The following is a 19,258-nucleotide window of genomic DNA, read 5'->3' on the forward strand; positions in this document are numbered from 1 at the left end:
GAAGCCCTTTTTAAAACTTATCAGTGTAATTTAAAAATAAAAGAAGCGTAATAGTTTGCCAGTAATGTTAACGTTTTCGTGCTAACTGCGTTGCTCATCACTTCATTTATCAATTTGTTTTTGTAGGAGGACAGTAAAATGTTTCAGATCAAGTTTTTAAGAATAATTTTCTTTTACCAAGTAAACAATATATTGCATCTCAGAATAACGTTCTCATAGGTTTTTACAAGAATCTTGAATATTTAACATCCCCCCTTTAAAGAATATACTAAACGAAGTAAATCTAATAATGGTTACATGATATATTTCTATAGCAAGTATTATTATTGTAAAATTAAACGAAAAATCTGAACGGTAATGTAAATAAAATCATCTAGATTCAGACCTGTTGACGTAACATTAAGTTTTCAGTTTAGATTTTTTGAAAATTATTTACTATTGCCGAAACTGTTCGCTGAATTTAAATAATTAAACACATTATAAAGTTCTAGCTGATAACTTGATTTCTTAATACACGAGTAAACGTTTTCCCTTTTTGTTTTTATTAATAGTAAAAAAGGACAATATATTCGAATCAAGTGGAGCTAGAGATTGATTCGAACTTTTTCATTAGGTTTTATTTTTGTGACTGAAATTTTAAAATTTGCTAATAATAACGATATTTTGAGTTTAAATAAAAACCGTATATTCGGCTCGCTAACTGGATAATTTGGCTTAAATTAATGAATGGCGTTAGCATGTACTACATTTTAGATCTTCCATTCGTTTAACATTAATCTACATTGAACTAGGATAAAAAAGAAATTTTATAAGAAAAATATTTGTGAAACGGTATCACTTTTGTGTCTATGTTTTGAAGTTTTCTCTGTTAGAATGTTTTATGCATTTTGATAGATAAAAAAACATACATAAAACCTGGAAATGTTAAGACAAAATTCTGAATAGATGTAAAACGTCATAAAATGAACATGGAAGTAATTTTATTTTTCTTTAAATTAAAATACCAAAGTATTTTTTGTACACACAAACATAGAATATTATTTCAAAATTTTTCATAACATAAGATTTACAATAAAGCCATCATATTAGACTATTTGAAAATCAATAGTAGTATAAAAACAAAACAAAGAATATCGTGGGCAAGCCTTAAGTGTCAAAGTGAATGCGCGAATTACTCGTAAAATTCCACCGTTACAATTTTGTATGCGGTCATCCACACGGTCCTTGTAAATCATCTGTCTATAAAATTTGGACTGTGTCTAACTCGTCAAGTTGGTTCCTAGATCGCCGGACCTTTTTCCCTGAAAAGTAAGTATTATATAAGTAGAGATTTGTATCTGATTAATGTAGGAACTTCTAACTTTAATTTCTATAAGATGTTATGAAGTTATAGAGACCGATATTGTTACACGTGGAAACAAACAAAATTTGATTGTATTGGAACAACTCATACTTCTTATTATATTTCTAAGCTTATTTAAACTACTTAAATAGGGGTTGAATTGATAAAGTGGAGAAATAAAAATGTGAATGACCATTTCTTTATTTTTAAAATTGGATTTGGATTAGGGTTGCTTGGCTGAAACGTTGACCAGATATTTCACACTGCAGCTTCAGCCATTTCTATATATTTTCAGAACTTGATCATATTGAAGTTGAATTTGTACGAATTTTCTTTAAAAATACACGAGAGAATATAAATTTCTTACCTTAAATGGACAGTAACATTTTCACTAAAAATGTGATATTTACCTTATCAGTAAAAATCATTGTATATTTAAAAAAACAAGTTTGTTTTACGTCGTGATGACGTTTTCTGTTATTAAAGAAAGAAGTATTTTTCAGAGAAAAAGTATAGTACACAGGAACCCGTGACAAAAGAGCTACTACATAGAAAATGCCAACCCTTTTCTTTTTTTTTAAGCCCAATCAAAATTTAGATTTGCATGTGCATTAGGGTGCATCGAAAATATAAATTTCGTATATTATTATCGGCAGGGTATGCGATTGGTGTCTTTTAACAGTAGTAATTATGAGGATAAGTTTTAGGCTTCTAAAATTATATCTTGTACTGCCGCGAGGGGGGATATATATTCCTTAAAATACCCATAATCAATGTATATGAGAAATCAAAGTAGTATAACTTTAAATATGCAATGTTTAGATAATTTAGGAGTTTTATATCCTAAATTACCCAAACCTCCTCACGAGGAGGTAGTTGCATGTCGAGTTCCACCCAACCACCCTTCCACTGGGCAATAGAATTACTGGATTATGTATTGTTTCTTAGAATTAAATTTGTTTATGATTTTGCGAGATTGAAGTTTTGCTTTAATGAATCCCTTCCTTCTGCGATAACCACAAACAGCTGCTGAAGCTTCTGTTACAATTTTAACATGTCTTTCAACTACTTGTGTGTGACACTGCATGCTGAGCTTGGAAACTGGCGTGTCATCTTAATTAATGAAAGACACGAATTGTTTATTGCTTATATTTTTTGTTAGTGGTGGCTCTACTGTCAGTCCACATTATTAAATCAGTGTAATGTTGAACTTCCATAGTAATATTTGGAACCACAAACTGTCTTATTGTGCTAGAATTTGAGTTAGATCGAGCAGTTAATATTCTACAACGAGCAAGTTGTCTGATAGCCTTAGAATTATCTCCAAGTATTGCAAGCAGCGAATTTTTCGGGTGGGCAAAATATGCATTTCTCCGGATTACTCTATCCACCACATATTTCTCTGATTCAGGAAGAAAACGCAATTTTCTTACAAATAGAAAAAGGTGCAGTGAGCCATGGCTGCATGAGGGATCTTTCTTGATATTAAACCAAACTGTTGCATACACTGTTACATATCTCACTAACTAACTAAGCTTCTTAGATGGGTTGGCAGTTGTGATGTAAAGACGTAAAATCCTGTTTGGTGTTGTTAACCAGCGAGAATGGTTCATTGTACCAGGGTCACGTAAAGCAAGTTCTCTTGAACAATGACCTGACACTACCGATTTGCAAATGTCATAGAAATATTTTTGATTTGTATTAAGATCCTCAGGGTGGTCAATTTTCGGTAATGGTCTGTAATTTCGACTGAAACAAAGTTTACTGAAGGCAATGATTCACAAGTCTTCAATTTATTTCCAATAGAAGCAGAAAAAGCAGATGGTCATTGAATTACTCTGTCAAGATGCGTAATTAGATGATGCAGGGGTAACTCTTTTGCACGTAACAAACAAATTAACCAATGAACAGGTCTTCCTAAGCGTAATTCAAGAAGTCGCACAACTCCAGTTTTTTTTTCCAGTGTTGACGTATGTGCCGTCACAGCATACAGCGACTAACTGATAAGATGAAATTTTATCTTCAAATCACTGAATGATAGAATTTTTCATACTTTCTGATGTTCCGGAAGAAGAAGAAGAAGAAATGTGATCCATGAAAATTTATTCAGGTTCATTGACTAAAGTTATGTGCAGTTCCATGACTACACGTTTATAATGTTTAAGCCCATTTTTAATGATAATTTTAGTTATATCTTTTCTACATTTGATTCATCAGAAGTCAGTAATGTTTCTCGGTATTTTTCTCGTTCGCGTTGTATCTTGTTTTTATCGACAATTTTAACATTGTCATTTTCTTGAATAATGCCCATATCTTCCAAAACAGCTGAGGTAAGAGCTGTAGCAGCTCTATCCGAAATACAGTACCTGTCGCTTCTCTCACTACCGTTGGAAGCGGTTTGTTTATTTATTTTAGGATTTTGGGATTTCGATGTAGAAAGTGCAATATTACCAACATCAGAATATTCTGAGCTTAAAACCATTAAGTCCTCGTGATTAACTATTTCATTTAGTGGAAAGATGATACACTTTTGTTTCAAACTTTGGTTCGCTTGCGGTAGTTGAATATATAATTGGAGGAGTTTCATACTGCATAATATTAATTCTTATAATAAAAGGCAACTATTGCACACCCTGCCGACTAGGAATTACAAAATGAAATTTTCGACTAAGTAAATTCGATGCACCCTAATATGAATGCATTAATTCGATAGTTGTAATGTAATTGTACATGTCAGAATATTTTAGAAATATAAACAATGTAATGGTAAATTATTGGTCACAACACTTTGAATGATTATGATATAATAAAAACCTTACGCTGCAAAAAGGCTTAGCAGTAAGTCTGAGGACTTATCTATACAAATATAATAGCCAAATGTTGGTCTGACTGTTTGTAACCCTCTGTAACTCCTGAATGGATAATCGTACAAAAAATATATGTATATTAAAATTCTTTTCGAGAATACATTACAGAAAAATTATAAATTTTTTTGCAATTCCGAAAATTTCTTATCGATAGCAACATCAATTCGTCAGTCTTTTTATGTGCTGATCTGTCAATCTGAGAAAAATAAAAACTTTTTTTCAAGAACGGGACTTCCTCCGTCGACTGATTAAAAGAAATATTTCGAAAATAGGAGCATGAACGAAAAAGAAGAAAAAAAAAACGCACAAAAAGATGAACGTGTTTGAGTATATATTTGTTGTTCTTCAGTTTATATACATTTTATTTTATTATCGATATTGTATACATGTATGACTTTATTGTACCATGTCGAATAAGTTGATTTGAATTGAAAATTTTTGCTTTGGACAATTCTTATAGAAATGACAACTGTCAAAAAGCGCTCACTTCGGTAGTGGTCTTTTCTTGCACTTAGTATAATGATAAGGAACGGTGGCATCCAGCGGAAAAAAAATCCCTACGGCTACTTAGCGAACCGCAGTTCTTTATTGTGCTGGATGCACCCATCGCATCGAAATCCAAATATTTTCGCCTTACAATGCATTGCAGTCACTCTCCTTTGGTTAGAAACAAACGCAATGCAATTTTCCTTAGTGAAATAACACCTGGAATGATAAAAGACGGTTGTAAGACGACCCCTTAGACAATCATATTGCATATGCGATCTGATCCAAGGAAATGGATATATAAATCATATTTATTCATCACTATTTTAAGGGAAATTCCCGTTGAATTGTTTCAACGGGCATTTACTAGTAACAATATAAAATCAGGTTTCAATAGCCGCAGTAGGAAGAGCATAGATAGCCCATTGTTTAGCTTTGCACTTAACAACAAATAAATACTGCACAAAACAGTTAAAAAGATAAACGGAATTTGCAATACTATTATTACTATACTTATGTTAAAGCAAAACCACTTTTGTAAAATATCAGCAATCACCCGTCAGTTCATTGTTGTGTAATTTAGGCATTTGATAATCAGTCATACGATCTGTTCTTATTAAGAACAAAAATGTTTTTGTTTTTTTGTGAAGACATTTTAAGAAAAAAAACGGGATTTCCTCTGTCGACTGATTGAAAGAAAATTTTGAAAGGAAAAAAAACAGAAACGTGTTTGAGTATATATTTGTCACGCTCTATATCTCCTGAATGGTTAATCGTAGAAACAATACAACAAAATGCTTCTTTTCAAGAGTACATTACAGGAAAACTATTCATTTTTAGCAATTCCTAATATTTCATATCGAATTCATCAACGATCCGTCAGTCTTCGTATGTGCTGAACGGTCAATCTGAGAAAAAGTTATTAAGAAAAACACATATATATATTGAAAAACAAATAACATCAACAAGTGCATTGTTCCAATTAGCATTTATCAAGTAATTATTGATGGAAATTTCATCCATGAAAACTGGTCAGTCACGTGAAGCTCTTAGCGAATTGGATACAAGAGTCTCAAGATGTCGTTAGCTGAATTTGAAACCTCCTCCAAACCAGTGATACTGTTATTTGAATACCTGGATAAGTGTAGATCATTATCCAGAATAAAAGAAGACGACAGCTATAATTTAATTCTGGTTATCGTGGTTCTCTGCAATCATAGAGTAATGAATAAAGTGCTTGCAGCTGTAATTGGACGCCAAGTCAATTATAAACAGTTAGAAATAAATTTTACAAGGGGTTCATTTTGGTCATAAGGCACCAAACAGCACCCTTGAAGCGGTTACGAGAACACGTCCAGTGGACCGACCATTGATAGGTGAGAAATAGACTTCTTACAAATAAACCGTGTTTCATCCTGCAGCCTGATATCAGGCGTATAATCATTTAAAGAAAAATGTAACCAATTTCAATCCTTGTTTTCATATAGAAACGTCACTCATATAGCGGTGGTGTATGTACAGTTGTGGGAAGAAATAAGTAGTAGTCAACACACCAATTTCTAAGTTCTTTAGAATGGTGCCATTAATGTTAAACCTTATAGAGATAACATTTTATCACATTTTGTACTTCATATGCAGGTGCAATCACTCTTAACTTTAGTCAAATGAGTGATAACGCTTTTTTCCACCTTTCTAATCATTCTTTGAAGAGAGTATCTGAATGGAGTGACTTGTATCCTTATAATATCATTACCAAACATAAATCCCATCGATCATGGAAAGACGTATTTGATGCCCTGGAAAAAAAAACACTTTCAGAGGAGTGGTCAAAAATACTCCTGGACCTTATTAACACTGATTTTAATGTGAAATGCTATGAACTGTGAAGACGTAAAGCCACCTTTACCAAATGTTCACTTACGAGCTTAGGTTCAATGAACAGTAATTTGCATTTCAGATCAAATGACAGATTTGAATACAAATGAGCTAAGGGAATTGTTGGCATTATTTCATACAATTGATTTTGCTTTGCCATAGCTAAACTACTATAAGTTCCAAGTAGCCTTTGTTGTAAGATTAGTCAGAATCTTTATAAAACGTTAGGTAATAAAATAAATGAACATTGTTAAGATTATGTGTCAACTTATGTAGAAGAAGATGGATTTAATCAAAATTAAGCGACGTTACTTTCAGTAAAATGTAAAGAACATGTAAACTGTAAAAGCATATAAGCTTACCTGAATTTCGATTTACCCCTTGACCTTAGGATATAGTATTTAGCATAAACATTTAGAAATTCAAAAGAAATAATTCCAATAGCGTGAATACCTCTAGATATCATAAACATATTGTTTAGTTGTTGTTTTTTGTTATTAAGCACAAAGCTACACAAGGGGCTATGTGTGTGTTTTGCCCACCACGGGTATCGAAACCCGGTTTTTAGCAGTATAAGTCTGCAGATATACCATTGTGTCACTGAGGACTATTGTTTCGTAAAACATGCGGTTATTTATACATCTAACAGTGACATATGTTACATGAAATCTTCCAGTACACGCTATAATTTCCGTAATGCTTCAAAACAAAAGACTGAAGGAAATTTGTTAAACACTATTAATTAGAACTTACATTATACTATAATTTGAAGTTCAACTAATCTGGTACAAATGAACGAGAATTTTGGCCTTAATTTTAAGAATTTTGAAACTTATTATTTAAATGTTTAAATATTTCTCTTCAAATGACACATACATACATAAAACTAAATGACAACAAGAATAACAAGGATATACAATGGCACACCTAATAGATGTGTTACGTACTACAATTTCAAATGCTTTGAGAATAGCTGCTTTAACCTTATCATAATTCGAACAATCTTCTAACGAGAGAGTGGCAAAAGCTTCTTGTGCTTTACCAGTTAAAACACCTTGTAATAATAATGACCATTTTCGGTGGGCTATTCCATGATTTGGGGAACTTTCTCAAAATGTTGGAAATATTTATCAACTTCATTTTCATTAAATGGTGGCACTTTAATATAGCAATTAAGTTCAAAGTTGTCATTTTGCCTTGGTCGATCGGAGTTGAGTCTAATTTCTATTTCTTTCAGCCTAATTTCTTTTTCGACCTCTAGACGTTTATTTTCTCTTTCAGCTTCGCTATGAGCTTGTTCTTTATCGGCTTCGATATGAGCTTGCTATTTCTCTTTCAGCCTCGCAATGAGCTTGTTCTTTCTTGGCTTCGATACGAACTTGCTCTTTCTCTTTCTCTGCTTCGATACAAGCTTGTTCAAGTTCGAGTTGTTTGAGTTTTAGCTGGATCTCTAACTTATCTTTATCACTCAACCCCGATTGGCTAGTGGGTACACTAGAGTATTCCTCTTATGCTTCATCGGGCAACAAATCATCGCCGACTAGTATTTCGATAATATGCTTTTTTACCTCATTTTTTCTCATTGATCTTTGAACTTCTAGTTCTAAAATTTTGACAACTTCGAGCAATTCATTTTTGTTCTATCTTTCGAAGGAAGGTGATTCAAGAAAATCTTGATAATCAGACATGATCAAAACTTATTGGCACTGATAGATATAGATTTAATTATGATATAAATTTTAATTTAGATTGAATTTTGTCTCTGATTCAGATCACGGACACGAGTCCCCAATTTATTATGTTACTATTACAATTTCGAATGATCTGAAACCGAGCTAAATGATAATATAAATTCAGTAGTTAAATAAATGCCGATATATCTCCAATTTATGATATTTGCCAACAAGATTGATACACACAGTTTTCTTCTTTTTTTAAATATACAAATATGTTTTAATATACAACCAATAATACAATTTACAATAACAGTTATTACAAACAATGATTTATATACAAAAGTTTTACAAAGTTACAGGCAATATAAAATCTTCTTTCTAGACTGGAACTTCCTTGATGTCTTATCGAGGGTTCACGATGAGCGAGTTAATTTTGAGGTAATGTAGGTACAATTCACTTAATAGGGAGCTAGCTAGCTCTGTAGTTCTCGCTGATCACACGCCGATTACAGGTCGGGTTTCTTTTACCGCTGAAGTTATATAATATCTTTGTAAAAGTACTAATGTCCGATGTGAATCCACTGAAGTTAAATGGTTTCTAATGTTCGAAATTTATAAATGTTCCTGGTCAAATATCTGAAGTGTCCAGATTAATAAGCGTTATAACAATTACAGTTATAGCTTCCAAAGTTTAGAGCAAACCAATAATAGATACTCTTTTTTTGGCGCGTCGCGTTGGTTATATTTATAGGCGTGTGGAGAGTTTTTCGAAATTTTAGTTTTACGTAACAATACTGACGCTAACACTAGCGTTTATGTACACACATATATCTTCTTCAACTTTAGAGAATAGGTGGGAGTTTCTCAATACATATTTAACAGTATAAGTTATGTACTTTTCTAAATGCCCCCCAGTTGGCATAGCGGTATGTCTGTGGACTTACAACGCTAGAAATCGGCTACCGTTGTGTAGCTTTGTGCTTAATTTCAAGCAAACAGTTCTAAATATAAATTTAATTTAAACAAACATCGATGTTAAAATAAATATGTAATAATAAATCCGTCACAGATGTATCTGGAACTGAAGCAACTAAACATTTTTCAACGTTTCGCTTAACTCTGAACAGACGCTGCTAGCGTCCAGCGAAAAATCCCAATTTACCCATCGGACAATGCAGCGTTCGAAAACACTTATGTCTCTTTGTTGTTATCTACCTTTTATAAATAGACTGGAAATTTTATAAGGTACGGTGATAATTATTAGGACATCATGAAAATAATTCCGGCATAACGCGCAAATTTATGGGTTTATAAAGTTAAACAAACCCATTGTTAAGAATGAAAATTTTAATTATCCAAGAGAAATTACTTACATTGACGATCACATTCCGTTTCAGACCCGTGAATGATATCATGGTCACTTTCCTTGAAATGTTCCTTGTTGGTTGTGAATCGAATCTCTTCATCGGACTCGCTTCCAGAACTCCTTAATTAATAGAAACCATTATTTTACATTAGCAATCTAGTTGCTCATACAAAAGTTCAAACTCAGCCTACAGCTTTTTAAATACCTTTTCCTGTGAAATTTTCGCGCCATTGAAATAATAAAACTGATCTTACAATACTTGTAAATATATCTAAGTAAGTACCCGAATTAATCAATTGTAATGTAAAATATTAATTGTGTGGTCATGGTGAATAGCTCTTTATAATTATTCTACTATGTGACTGTTCAAAATCTTAGTAAATGATATAATAAGAATTTAATTTAAGAGTTATTTTTTATTTTTGGCAATTTAATAAAATGGAAACATTGGAAAATAAATCTAAAGAAAAACATAAAAAAGTCGCATGTAAAATGTAGTATTTTGTTCTTACGTCTATGCTACTTACAATAAATACCCAGAATACTGTTTTATAATGCTTTAACGATAATAGCTAAACCAACAGAAAACAAAATATTTTCCTGTAAAGTTGTAGGTCACTGTACATTTTGTATCACAATATCAATAGCAATGTTTAGATAGAGTTTGACAACACAGAATGACGACAACTAATACTTTTGAACATACTTTCAGTTTATTAATACAGGGCTTCGGAGAAGGATTGTTATATACAGTCCCTCATCCCCCGGACCCAAATATACATGTACAAACTAACTGTCAACAAGTTGAAACCTGTAATTCCTTAATAAGATAACTATTTATCCAATTTTGGATTAAAAGCATGCAGTATTACATACCATCTTGATAGATTTACCATGGCATTTGTATCCTTCTAACCTATTGGTTTTTGTTATAGTTTTACAGTTGAATATCATATTTTGAGGATTTGTATGAGCAGTAGTAATGTGAAGTTGTTAGTCGCTAGATTGCCTTAAGTACAACAACTTATGAGTAATTATGAAGCTTTGGGCTTACATGATAACACAAGGTATTTTTTATATATTGTAAACATTGCAAGCAAATTGAATATCTGTCCATGTCACTATTAATAATATTTCAACAAACTACTCAGATGAAAATGGGCTAAATGTTTTTAAGGAATCAAGGATAAGTTCTATCACAATACAATTGACAAATGCGCTAACACAAATACATTTCTGCCTAAACGGAAATCACAAGAGTCATTTGTTGAAGAATTTTATTAAGTAAATGAATAAAATTAACAAAGAGAAAAAATGCTCTTAGAATGTGTTTCATGGTTGTTTAATACGGTGAATATGTGAAAGCAACACTTAACTGCACTTCAACCTTTCAGTTACTTAATAGCAAAATAATAGTTTTCTTCTATTTTAATACATAAGTGGGTTTATCATCATTATGCCAGACAATTGTTTACTGTATGATTTTCGTTGTTAGAAGTTTACTTTTCTTGCCTTCTGTCTGGCAAAGTGTAATAAACCTACAAGTGTTGACATGTACAATTTCTTGTGAAGTGTTCATGATGACAAATAAAGGACAAAACAACAATGTAAAAAATCTGATTTATAGGTCAGAAGAACTAAGAAGGTAACTACAAACCAAGAAGCTCGTGACACTGCAAGAAGCTCCAAGCACGCACTCCACATTGTCGTATTGCCTTCAACTGCCGGAGACTCGGGCAGTCAAGTATGTAACACTGAGGATGTTCCTGATGACTCGGAATAAGAATATGAACCGACATTTGTTTAGCAGAAAATTTGCTGGATTTGTATGGGACTTCACCATATGAGATTTGGAAAAAGTTTTTTCCGATGACATGTTGGACCTTATCACTAAACAAACGAACTTGTATGCCAACCGTGACAAAAACAACACGAACTTCCATGCTTCACAAAAAGAAGTTCGCAACTTTCTGGGTGTTTTACTGCTATCAGGCTACAACAGTGTGCCTGAAAAGCATAATTATTGGTCAACTCAGCCTGATTTGGGCGCGCCGATTGTGTACCACACAATGAGTTAAAACAAATTTCTTGAAATCAAGAAATACGTGCATTTCACCTATAACCAGAATCATGCTCAAGGAGACAAGATTTCTCCATTGTACAATATGTTGAATGAGTCTTGTACAGTTTGGTGTGTTCCATAAGTTGCTCAGTGTGGATGAGTCCATGGTACCATACTTTGGCTGCCATAGTGCAAAAATGTTCATTAGAGGAAAAACAATTTGGTTTGGATATAAAAATTGAAGCCTTTGTGGTAGTGATGGTTATCCCTACCACATGAAGTTGTACCAAGCAAAAGAGGAAAAGGCTCCAAAGCAACCACTCGGCACGCATGACATTATCAATCTGGTTGATGTTATTGCTGCTAATTCGGAAGTCGAGAGGCACCAACTTTTTTATGAAAATTTTTTTTACCAATTACGATCTGCTGGCTAAATTGGCTGATTGTAATGTACGAGCGACTGTTACGATTAGAGAGAATCGTTCCGCAGGTGCGGCAACATCAATGGCCTCTACAAAGGATCTACAAAAGAAGAACAGGGGTTCTTTCGACGACCGTATATGTGCAAAAAGTGCAATATTCGGCTACATGCTGAAAGGGGCAAGCAGTGTTTTGAGATCTACCACTGCCCCTAAGTTCAGTGTCTATACAGAACACACGGTTTAGAGTGTTTCTTGTATATATTGTAAACTTTAGTAGAATGAAAAGCATTGAATAGAAACATAAGATGAACATATGTATCATTCAATAAATTTTGATTTAGAAAGTTATGAGGTCGCATTTTCACTATCTTATAACTAAGCCTCCAATGTTCCTTAAATGGAACATGCTGTAACTCTGAAACCGAAAGTGCTACAGAACTGAGATTATAGCTGTGTTTTAATTATGATAATTGTACACTTATATGTCAAAATCCTCAAAATTTGAAAACGTAATCAATAGCCGGTAGGATAAAGGATAATATTATTGACTACTCTATATTTTGTAGTGAACTTAGCAATAAGAGATTCTATGATCTTATAAAATATGTTTCTTCTGAATTTTGTCTCTTTTACAAGTTCATTTTCTTCACAATTAGGCAAAGAATCATTTTTATTTTCATCACGAAAATATTTGGGAATTGTTTTCCGTTTTGCAGGCGGTTGTGGCAGAAAATTAATATTATTTGCAACCAATTTAACTTCATTAAGAATTGAGCTCCAATGTTCACGCAATGTTTTTAAATTAGTCAACACACTTTCAGTGTTGCTCTCTTCAATACCAATGGTAGCTTTGCGGACCTGCAATACTTGATTGTGCTGATCAATGATTGTAAGTACCTTTAACCAGATTTCAGTCATCAAGATGCATGAAAATGACTGCACATAGTCAGTCCATTATACTTTTGATTTCAGCTCTTGTTTGAGATGTAAGATTGAGTTGAAGAATTTCTGAAAGTACATCCAGAATCCCAGGAAGATGAGCTGCAAAAGGCCTGCATTATCCACTCTGTTTGACCACCATGTTTGCAAAATTCCATGAAAAGTACAACCAATATTCATGAGAAGAATGATCCATGGCTGTGGGCTACAACTAATTAGATTGTAAATCTTCTGAACTATTACAGCGAATAAACGTTTGAGCCTCTGTGCACAACATTCTACTTCTTGTGCTCCACAAAGATTGAGACTATGACAAGCACATGGTGAGAATTTAATCAGGGGATTAACTTTTAGCAATAGAGCTTGAGCACAATTATTCTCACCAGCCATGTTGGACCTATTGTCATATCCTTGGGCTCTGCAATCTATTATTGGTATTTCAAGATCACCTAAGCAATCAAGTATTATATTACAAATATCAGCCCTGGTCTTCATATTGCAATGAATAAATCTTAGAAACCTTTCTTGAATGGCAAAAGAAGAACATTCTGATGGCATGGATACATACCTCATGACAAAAGTTGTCTGTTCTTGATAAAATAAATCAGATGTTAATCTACTATGACAGCAAAATATGTTGCTGAAAGTCTTTCCTGTAAAATAACGTGGCGAACATACTGAGCACAGGCTGCTATAAATTCATTCTGGGATTTTGACAAATAGTAGGTTTGAAGAACGATACTCTTTTCACTGATATTCTGGAACTCTCTCTACATGGTCCCCTAGAACTAGACTGGAATGACTGAGCAGCTCAATTATTCCTAAAAAAATTACAACTATTAGGCGCACCAATTCTTTGTGATGATCCACGAAGAGCTAAATCTCTCTACCTTAAGAAAAGGCGGCTAGGATAGCCTTCCATTTGGCTGCTCTTAAAATAATATTCTTCCCAGACTGTAAATCAACACGAATTTGCTCCAAAATGTCTCTCAAGCTCAGGTTTCTTCCAGCCTGTTGTTAATGGCCAGCCTTTTACAGTTGTAATTGTAGAACATAATGCAACTGGAGTCTTGGCGTGAAGTCGACATGGAAAACAGTACAAAACGTGCCCAATATTACTCCAAACTAGCCATTCACATTAACTGTATTCACCATTTTGCAGCAAAGACTTTAGAAGGGAATTTGGAAAAGGAAAATCTTTAAGGTGTTGTAGAGGCCCAGCTCTTAACAGCTAGCTCAAGGTTTTCAGCTGATACACTCTCATCAGTTAAGGTACCAACATCAAAGCCACCGATTACATTAGTGATTACATTTAGCTGTAGATAGTCACTTTGCTTTTCTGTAACAGGATATGCTGTGAGAATTTCATTACCATTTGTATTAGTATCATTTGATATTTCATCATTCTTATTCGATTTATTCGAAATAACAGCACTTGCGTCATGGTAATTACTGACATCAAACCCTGAATGGAAAGCTTCGGCTGATCTTCACTTTTCTTTTCAAAACCAACAACAAAAATAGTTTGTCTTCCTCTACTTTCAGCATATTCTTTCTGCTGTTTGAATTTCTTCTTTTGTGCACCAGATTTATGTTTCTATTGTTGAAACATTCCAAAATTGGAAAGGGATTTTAAGTTGAAAAAAAGAGAAAAAGAATATTTTATATCTTTAAGTCAAACTGAATTCTAGGTTTATATATTTAGATAGAATTTTGCAAGTGAACGTTAGTTATAAATATCACTAAGATTGAATAATTTTCATTCTTTTTTGTGGCAGAGAGACAAATAATGAAATTGCTTAATGAAAAAATAATACAGTTTAGGTATGAATATATGTATTTCTTTATATATATATATGTTTCTTACTATACGTATATTTTCATATATATAATAAACCATACTATACTGGTTGTTTTAACAAGGATATTGGAAACCTATCAATGAAGAGGAAGTCCATTTTACGTGCAATTCAACCAGTTTCTACTGTCCAAGTGACAGTCAGCCTGTTAGTGACATGATGTCTAGGAACAAGCTTGCAAAGTGAGAAGCACATGCCACGCCCATCTCTAGCATACTATATTTCAGAATTAGCCAATAAATAATTTTGATGCTTTACTTCATCTAACTTGTATCCTATAAAAGATAAAGTTGTAATCTATGAATGATGTGTAAATTTATATTTTTTCGCTATGGTGTAAAAGTCATAGCTCACGTAGTCTGTAAATTTTTGTAGAATTGTTCGGATGGAGTATCTAATGGATTTTTAAGGCGCTTACGTAATAGTTAGAAAGCCAGTTAAATTATAATAGTTATAGAATCTTGTTAATTGTTATTATTCTATGTTCTTAGGTGCATTTTGAAATAAATAAAAAAATATTTAGTAAACCATAAGCATGACTGTAAAAGTTTAAGTCTTAAATTTCACCTTGCACAAGCTCGCGAATTATGTAATTAAATACGGTAAGTTGGGCTGAGCACTCGCTGAGTGTTTTAGTTATACACGGTTCAAAAGACCAATAAAAAATAAAAATAAGTAGAAAAAAGATATAAAATGTTACAAGCCATAAACTATTCAGGATAAACAAATATAATTTGGAGTTACAATATGCAGTCATTCTAGAAAGAAAAAAATAGGGTAACTTAGAGTTATATCGTATTTTTCTTGGTGGGTACATGGTCGGTCAAATTTCAAAGGAAACATTTTATGTGAAAGTCAAGTCTCATGAAACTCGGGAAACAGAATTTTATACTTCTCCCACGACTCACATAATGACATAAAACTTTAAATTGGACAACTATCACATTTAGTTTTTAATATAATGAATTACCCTGATATTCTATGTTAATATCGATCAAAAAGCAAATTCGTATAACGAAGAAAGTACGATGGCGTACTTTACTTGGAACCGAAATGGACAGCAGTATTACGATCACCACATTAGATGGTTAATCAAATCGAAAACTCAGCTAACCATTCATTGGGTTACACACAATAAATTATCAAAAATGTGTTGAAAATATCGCAGTTCGGGGATAAAACCTCAAAATTCCTCATGGTCAATTTTCAATAATTAAACATGCAACCGACAAGTGTTTCTACCAGCTTGGAGAAGGTGGTATATTGGGTGAATTAAACGACATAACATTGTAATAGCTTAGTGCGGTAATCATAGTATTTTCTTATACTGACTGATGTCGTTGTGGTAGTGCATATTTTAACTATCATCAGCGAATGATAATCTTTATAATACTTATATTTATTACTTACATCGTCTGTATGTTATTTGATCAACACTTTATTATTTTGTCTTTACATTTTATCCCCCTCTGTTCCGTACCCCCTAAAGTGACGGGCCCCCAGGGATTTTCCCCCCGATATTCCAGACCTTTCGGTAGACCTGCACTAATAATATATGACGTAAAATCTTTCGAAATATTTGTCAAACATATATATATTAAAAAACAAATAACAACAAAAAGTGCATTATTTCAACTAGCATTTCTTAAACAATTATTGACAGTAAGTTACTTATATAAAGAATTCTAGCAAACAAAGTTATATTGGTGGTTTATGTCATTTACCCATCTCCAAAATCTCTTCTACGACCTTTCTGCCCGTGGTCTGCAGGATTGTGACTTTTCCTGTATAAGTACGGTTTACCTTCCTGCAGAAGAGCTGGTAGGAAGAAGTAAAAAATTGTAAGACAATTAAAAAACAAGGACATGTAAAATATGAAATTAAGTATGTAATCCATTAATAGCGTGTGTATTGAGAATCTAATCTGTTTGTCTATAGACAACGTTATTCGCTGAACGGAAAGCCACGTGCGGGAAAAAACAAAACAAAACATTTATATTGTTATCTATCACTATCAGATATACTTCGGGAAATAAGGAACATGTGCACATTTATCTTGTTGTGTACGAACGTCCCCCGATAAATCAACGCTAAAATAGGGAGTCCGATTCCTTCCTGTTATCAGAGCGCAGATAGCCTATTTTGTAGATTGTGCTAAAGACCAACAATAACAACAAGCTTCAAATTATGCAAGCAATGTGTCGAGAAGTTCAGCTAAGTTTAATTAATATTTTCACACAGCTTCACAATATACAGAGGTTGGATACGTTGTATTGAAAATATTTTGGAGCCACACATTGTTGTTACGTTTTACGGTCCATGCGGCACGTCCTGTCATCATATACCTAATGGCCAGACAATAATGCATCTTGACACTAACCTTGCAGCATAGTTTACATTGCAACAGGCTCCGTCGTAAGGTTGTCATGAATTATGCACATCACTCCCCTGTTGGTTTTCCATAATTCATATAATGTAAGAGAGCGACGACTTCTCACATGCCTTTTCCAACAGTTTAATCACACAGAAATCTATTGACGTTGCATCCGGTAACTTGGTTGGTACCCCAAGTTGATCCAGTAAGTAAAAGGAATATACATGTCATGGAAAGTATAAATTCCTGATATGAACATAATTTTTATGGTGATCTGAGTATATGAATATTTTGAGTTGGAAAGAGTTGTTACATATCTTTCCAAAAAAGCGATCAATTTTGAGTGGTATTACTTTACCTAAGGAAAGACCAAATCATGCCAAAATGTAGTTCTGATACATTATGTTGCACCGCAACATTTTATCGATTGTGGTTGTCTCGTGACTCGCTGATTTGCATATTCAAAATCATTTTAGTATAACAAATTCAACCCTCTGCAAAGCTCTGTAAAGAACTCTCATTTTGGAAGAAAAAAAATTGGCAAAAACAGTAGGCCGAAGTAGTCGGTAAAGCAATTATAACTATTATAAAGTTGTCTAATAATTCCTTAACAGATCATAACAAACATCGATGTCACTGAGGGTGGATGTTTTGATTCCAAAGAACATCCACTAGGTTGAACTAACGGAATAAAAACAAGGATACTAAATTTAAATTTTAATTTAGGAAAAACTCTTTTAAATTTTAAAAAGTATCCTCGTTACTGTTTTGATTATGGCATTGCGTATCATAAAACAACGATTGTGTTGTGGTTTTGGAAGTATTTTCAAGTGCTTTCATAAAAATTGAAATATTTTAATGTAAGACATAAAGAAAGAATAAACAGAGGAAAGACATTCTTAATAAGACGTGATTGCTGTGTGCTCGGTTTTTAGTAGGATATATATATATATATATATACGAAGTATTATTATTTTTTGCATCCCGGTGGAACAATGGTAAGTTTACGGACTTATAACGCTAAAATCCAGAGTTCGATTCCTTATGGTAGACAACGTGAAGATAGCCCATAGCTTTGGGCTACCGAAAAACAATAGTTTGTTTTATTAAGTCACATTTTATAAAGGTATTAGATTTTCGTGATTTTACACATCCACATCTTCTGCCGTCAATGTTAGATTATTGAAATTATAAATAAAAATATACTTGGAAAATGAAATTAATTTTCAAAAAACATGAGGTCTTCTGAAGAATAAGCTTAGAACAGTGAATTATAACCTATCACAACAAGAGTAACGTTTGATAATTTTTTCAAGCTTGTTGATACTTTTGTATTCTCAAACTCAATGCCTATTTAGTTTTTGTATGATTAGAATTTGAGACGATCTGTACAATCTGTTTCTCGTCTAAAGATTGAATGTTACAAAAAAAGGTTGTCCAAGGGTAGCAGAGATAAGAATAGCGTATTAGCGACAATTTCTAATTTAATGAATACAATCGTCTATTCAGAGGTTCTTATACCAACCGTATGACTTAGCACATTATTATACATAACTGAATACTGTAATCGGATGACATGACTTTAGCTTTGAGGTTGGTTTCAGGTAATATTGTTCAAATAAAGTATTGTCAAAATGAGCTTGTATATAATGGGACGACGTGATGATATCACACACTGGCTATTCTTAACATAGCTTTATTAAGTAATAGTTTTAGTTGGTTAACATTTCAATTTCCACGATCTAAGTCAAATTATAAGAACCTCCACTTTCCCAGGAATATCTTTCATAAAAATACTGTTCCTGAGAAGAAGCCAACGCCTACACCATCGAGTAAACATTATTATATATGCAATATATTTAGGGACATGCGTTTCTTTTTATTTGTGGAACATGGAGAATACTCAAATTAGAAAAAAGCTCATGCAGAGAAACTCAGTAACTCGAAAGTTCTGGAAACTGTTCATGTTATTACATTACGTTTAATTACA

At 33.0% G+C, this 19,258-nt stretch overlaps 1 protein-coding gene across 4 annotated transcripts in view; it reads right to left on the reverse strand.

Moving 5' to 3' along the window:
- Positions 1 to 1,028: 1,028 nt before the first annotated feature.
- The window catches only part of LOC106463925 (Down syndrome cell adhesion molecule homolog), a 108,382-nt gene continuing 90,152 nt past the window's right edge, over positions 1,029 to 19,258 (reverse strand). For 2 of the 4 annotated variants that reach the window (XM_022391566.1, XM_022391565.1), the window contains 3 exons: positions 16,619 to 16,712; positions 9,620 to 9,732; positions 1,029 to 1,301 (listed from right to left, as the gene is read on the reverse strand). In XM_022391566.1, the coding sequence (XP_022247274.1) occupies positions 1,240 to 1,301; positions 9,620 to 9,732; positions 16,619 to 16,712 (269 nt within the window). In that variant the 3' untranslated portion in view covers positions 1,029 to 1,239. Of the gene's footprint in view, positions 1,302 to 4,696; positions 4,915 to 9,619; positions 9,733 to 16,618; positions 16,713 to 19,258 lie in introns of those variants that run through there. The other 2 variants (XR_002611606.1, XR_002611607.1) reach the window with 2 other exon arrangements.

Source organism: Limulus polyphemus, unplaced genomic scaffold (genome assembly GCF_000517525.1).
Source record: "Limulus polyphemus unplaced genomic scaffold, Limulus_polyphemus-2.1.2 Scaffold1518, whole genome shotgun sequence".
Taxonomy (NCBI): Eukaryota; Metazoa; Arthropoda; class Merostomata; order Xiphosura; family Limulidae; genus Limulus; species Limulus polyphemus.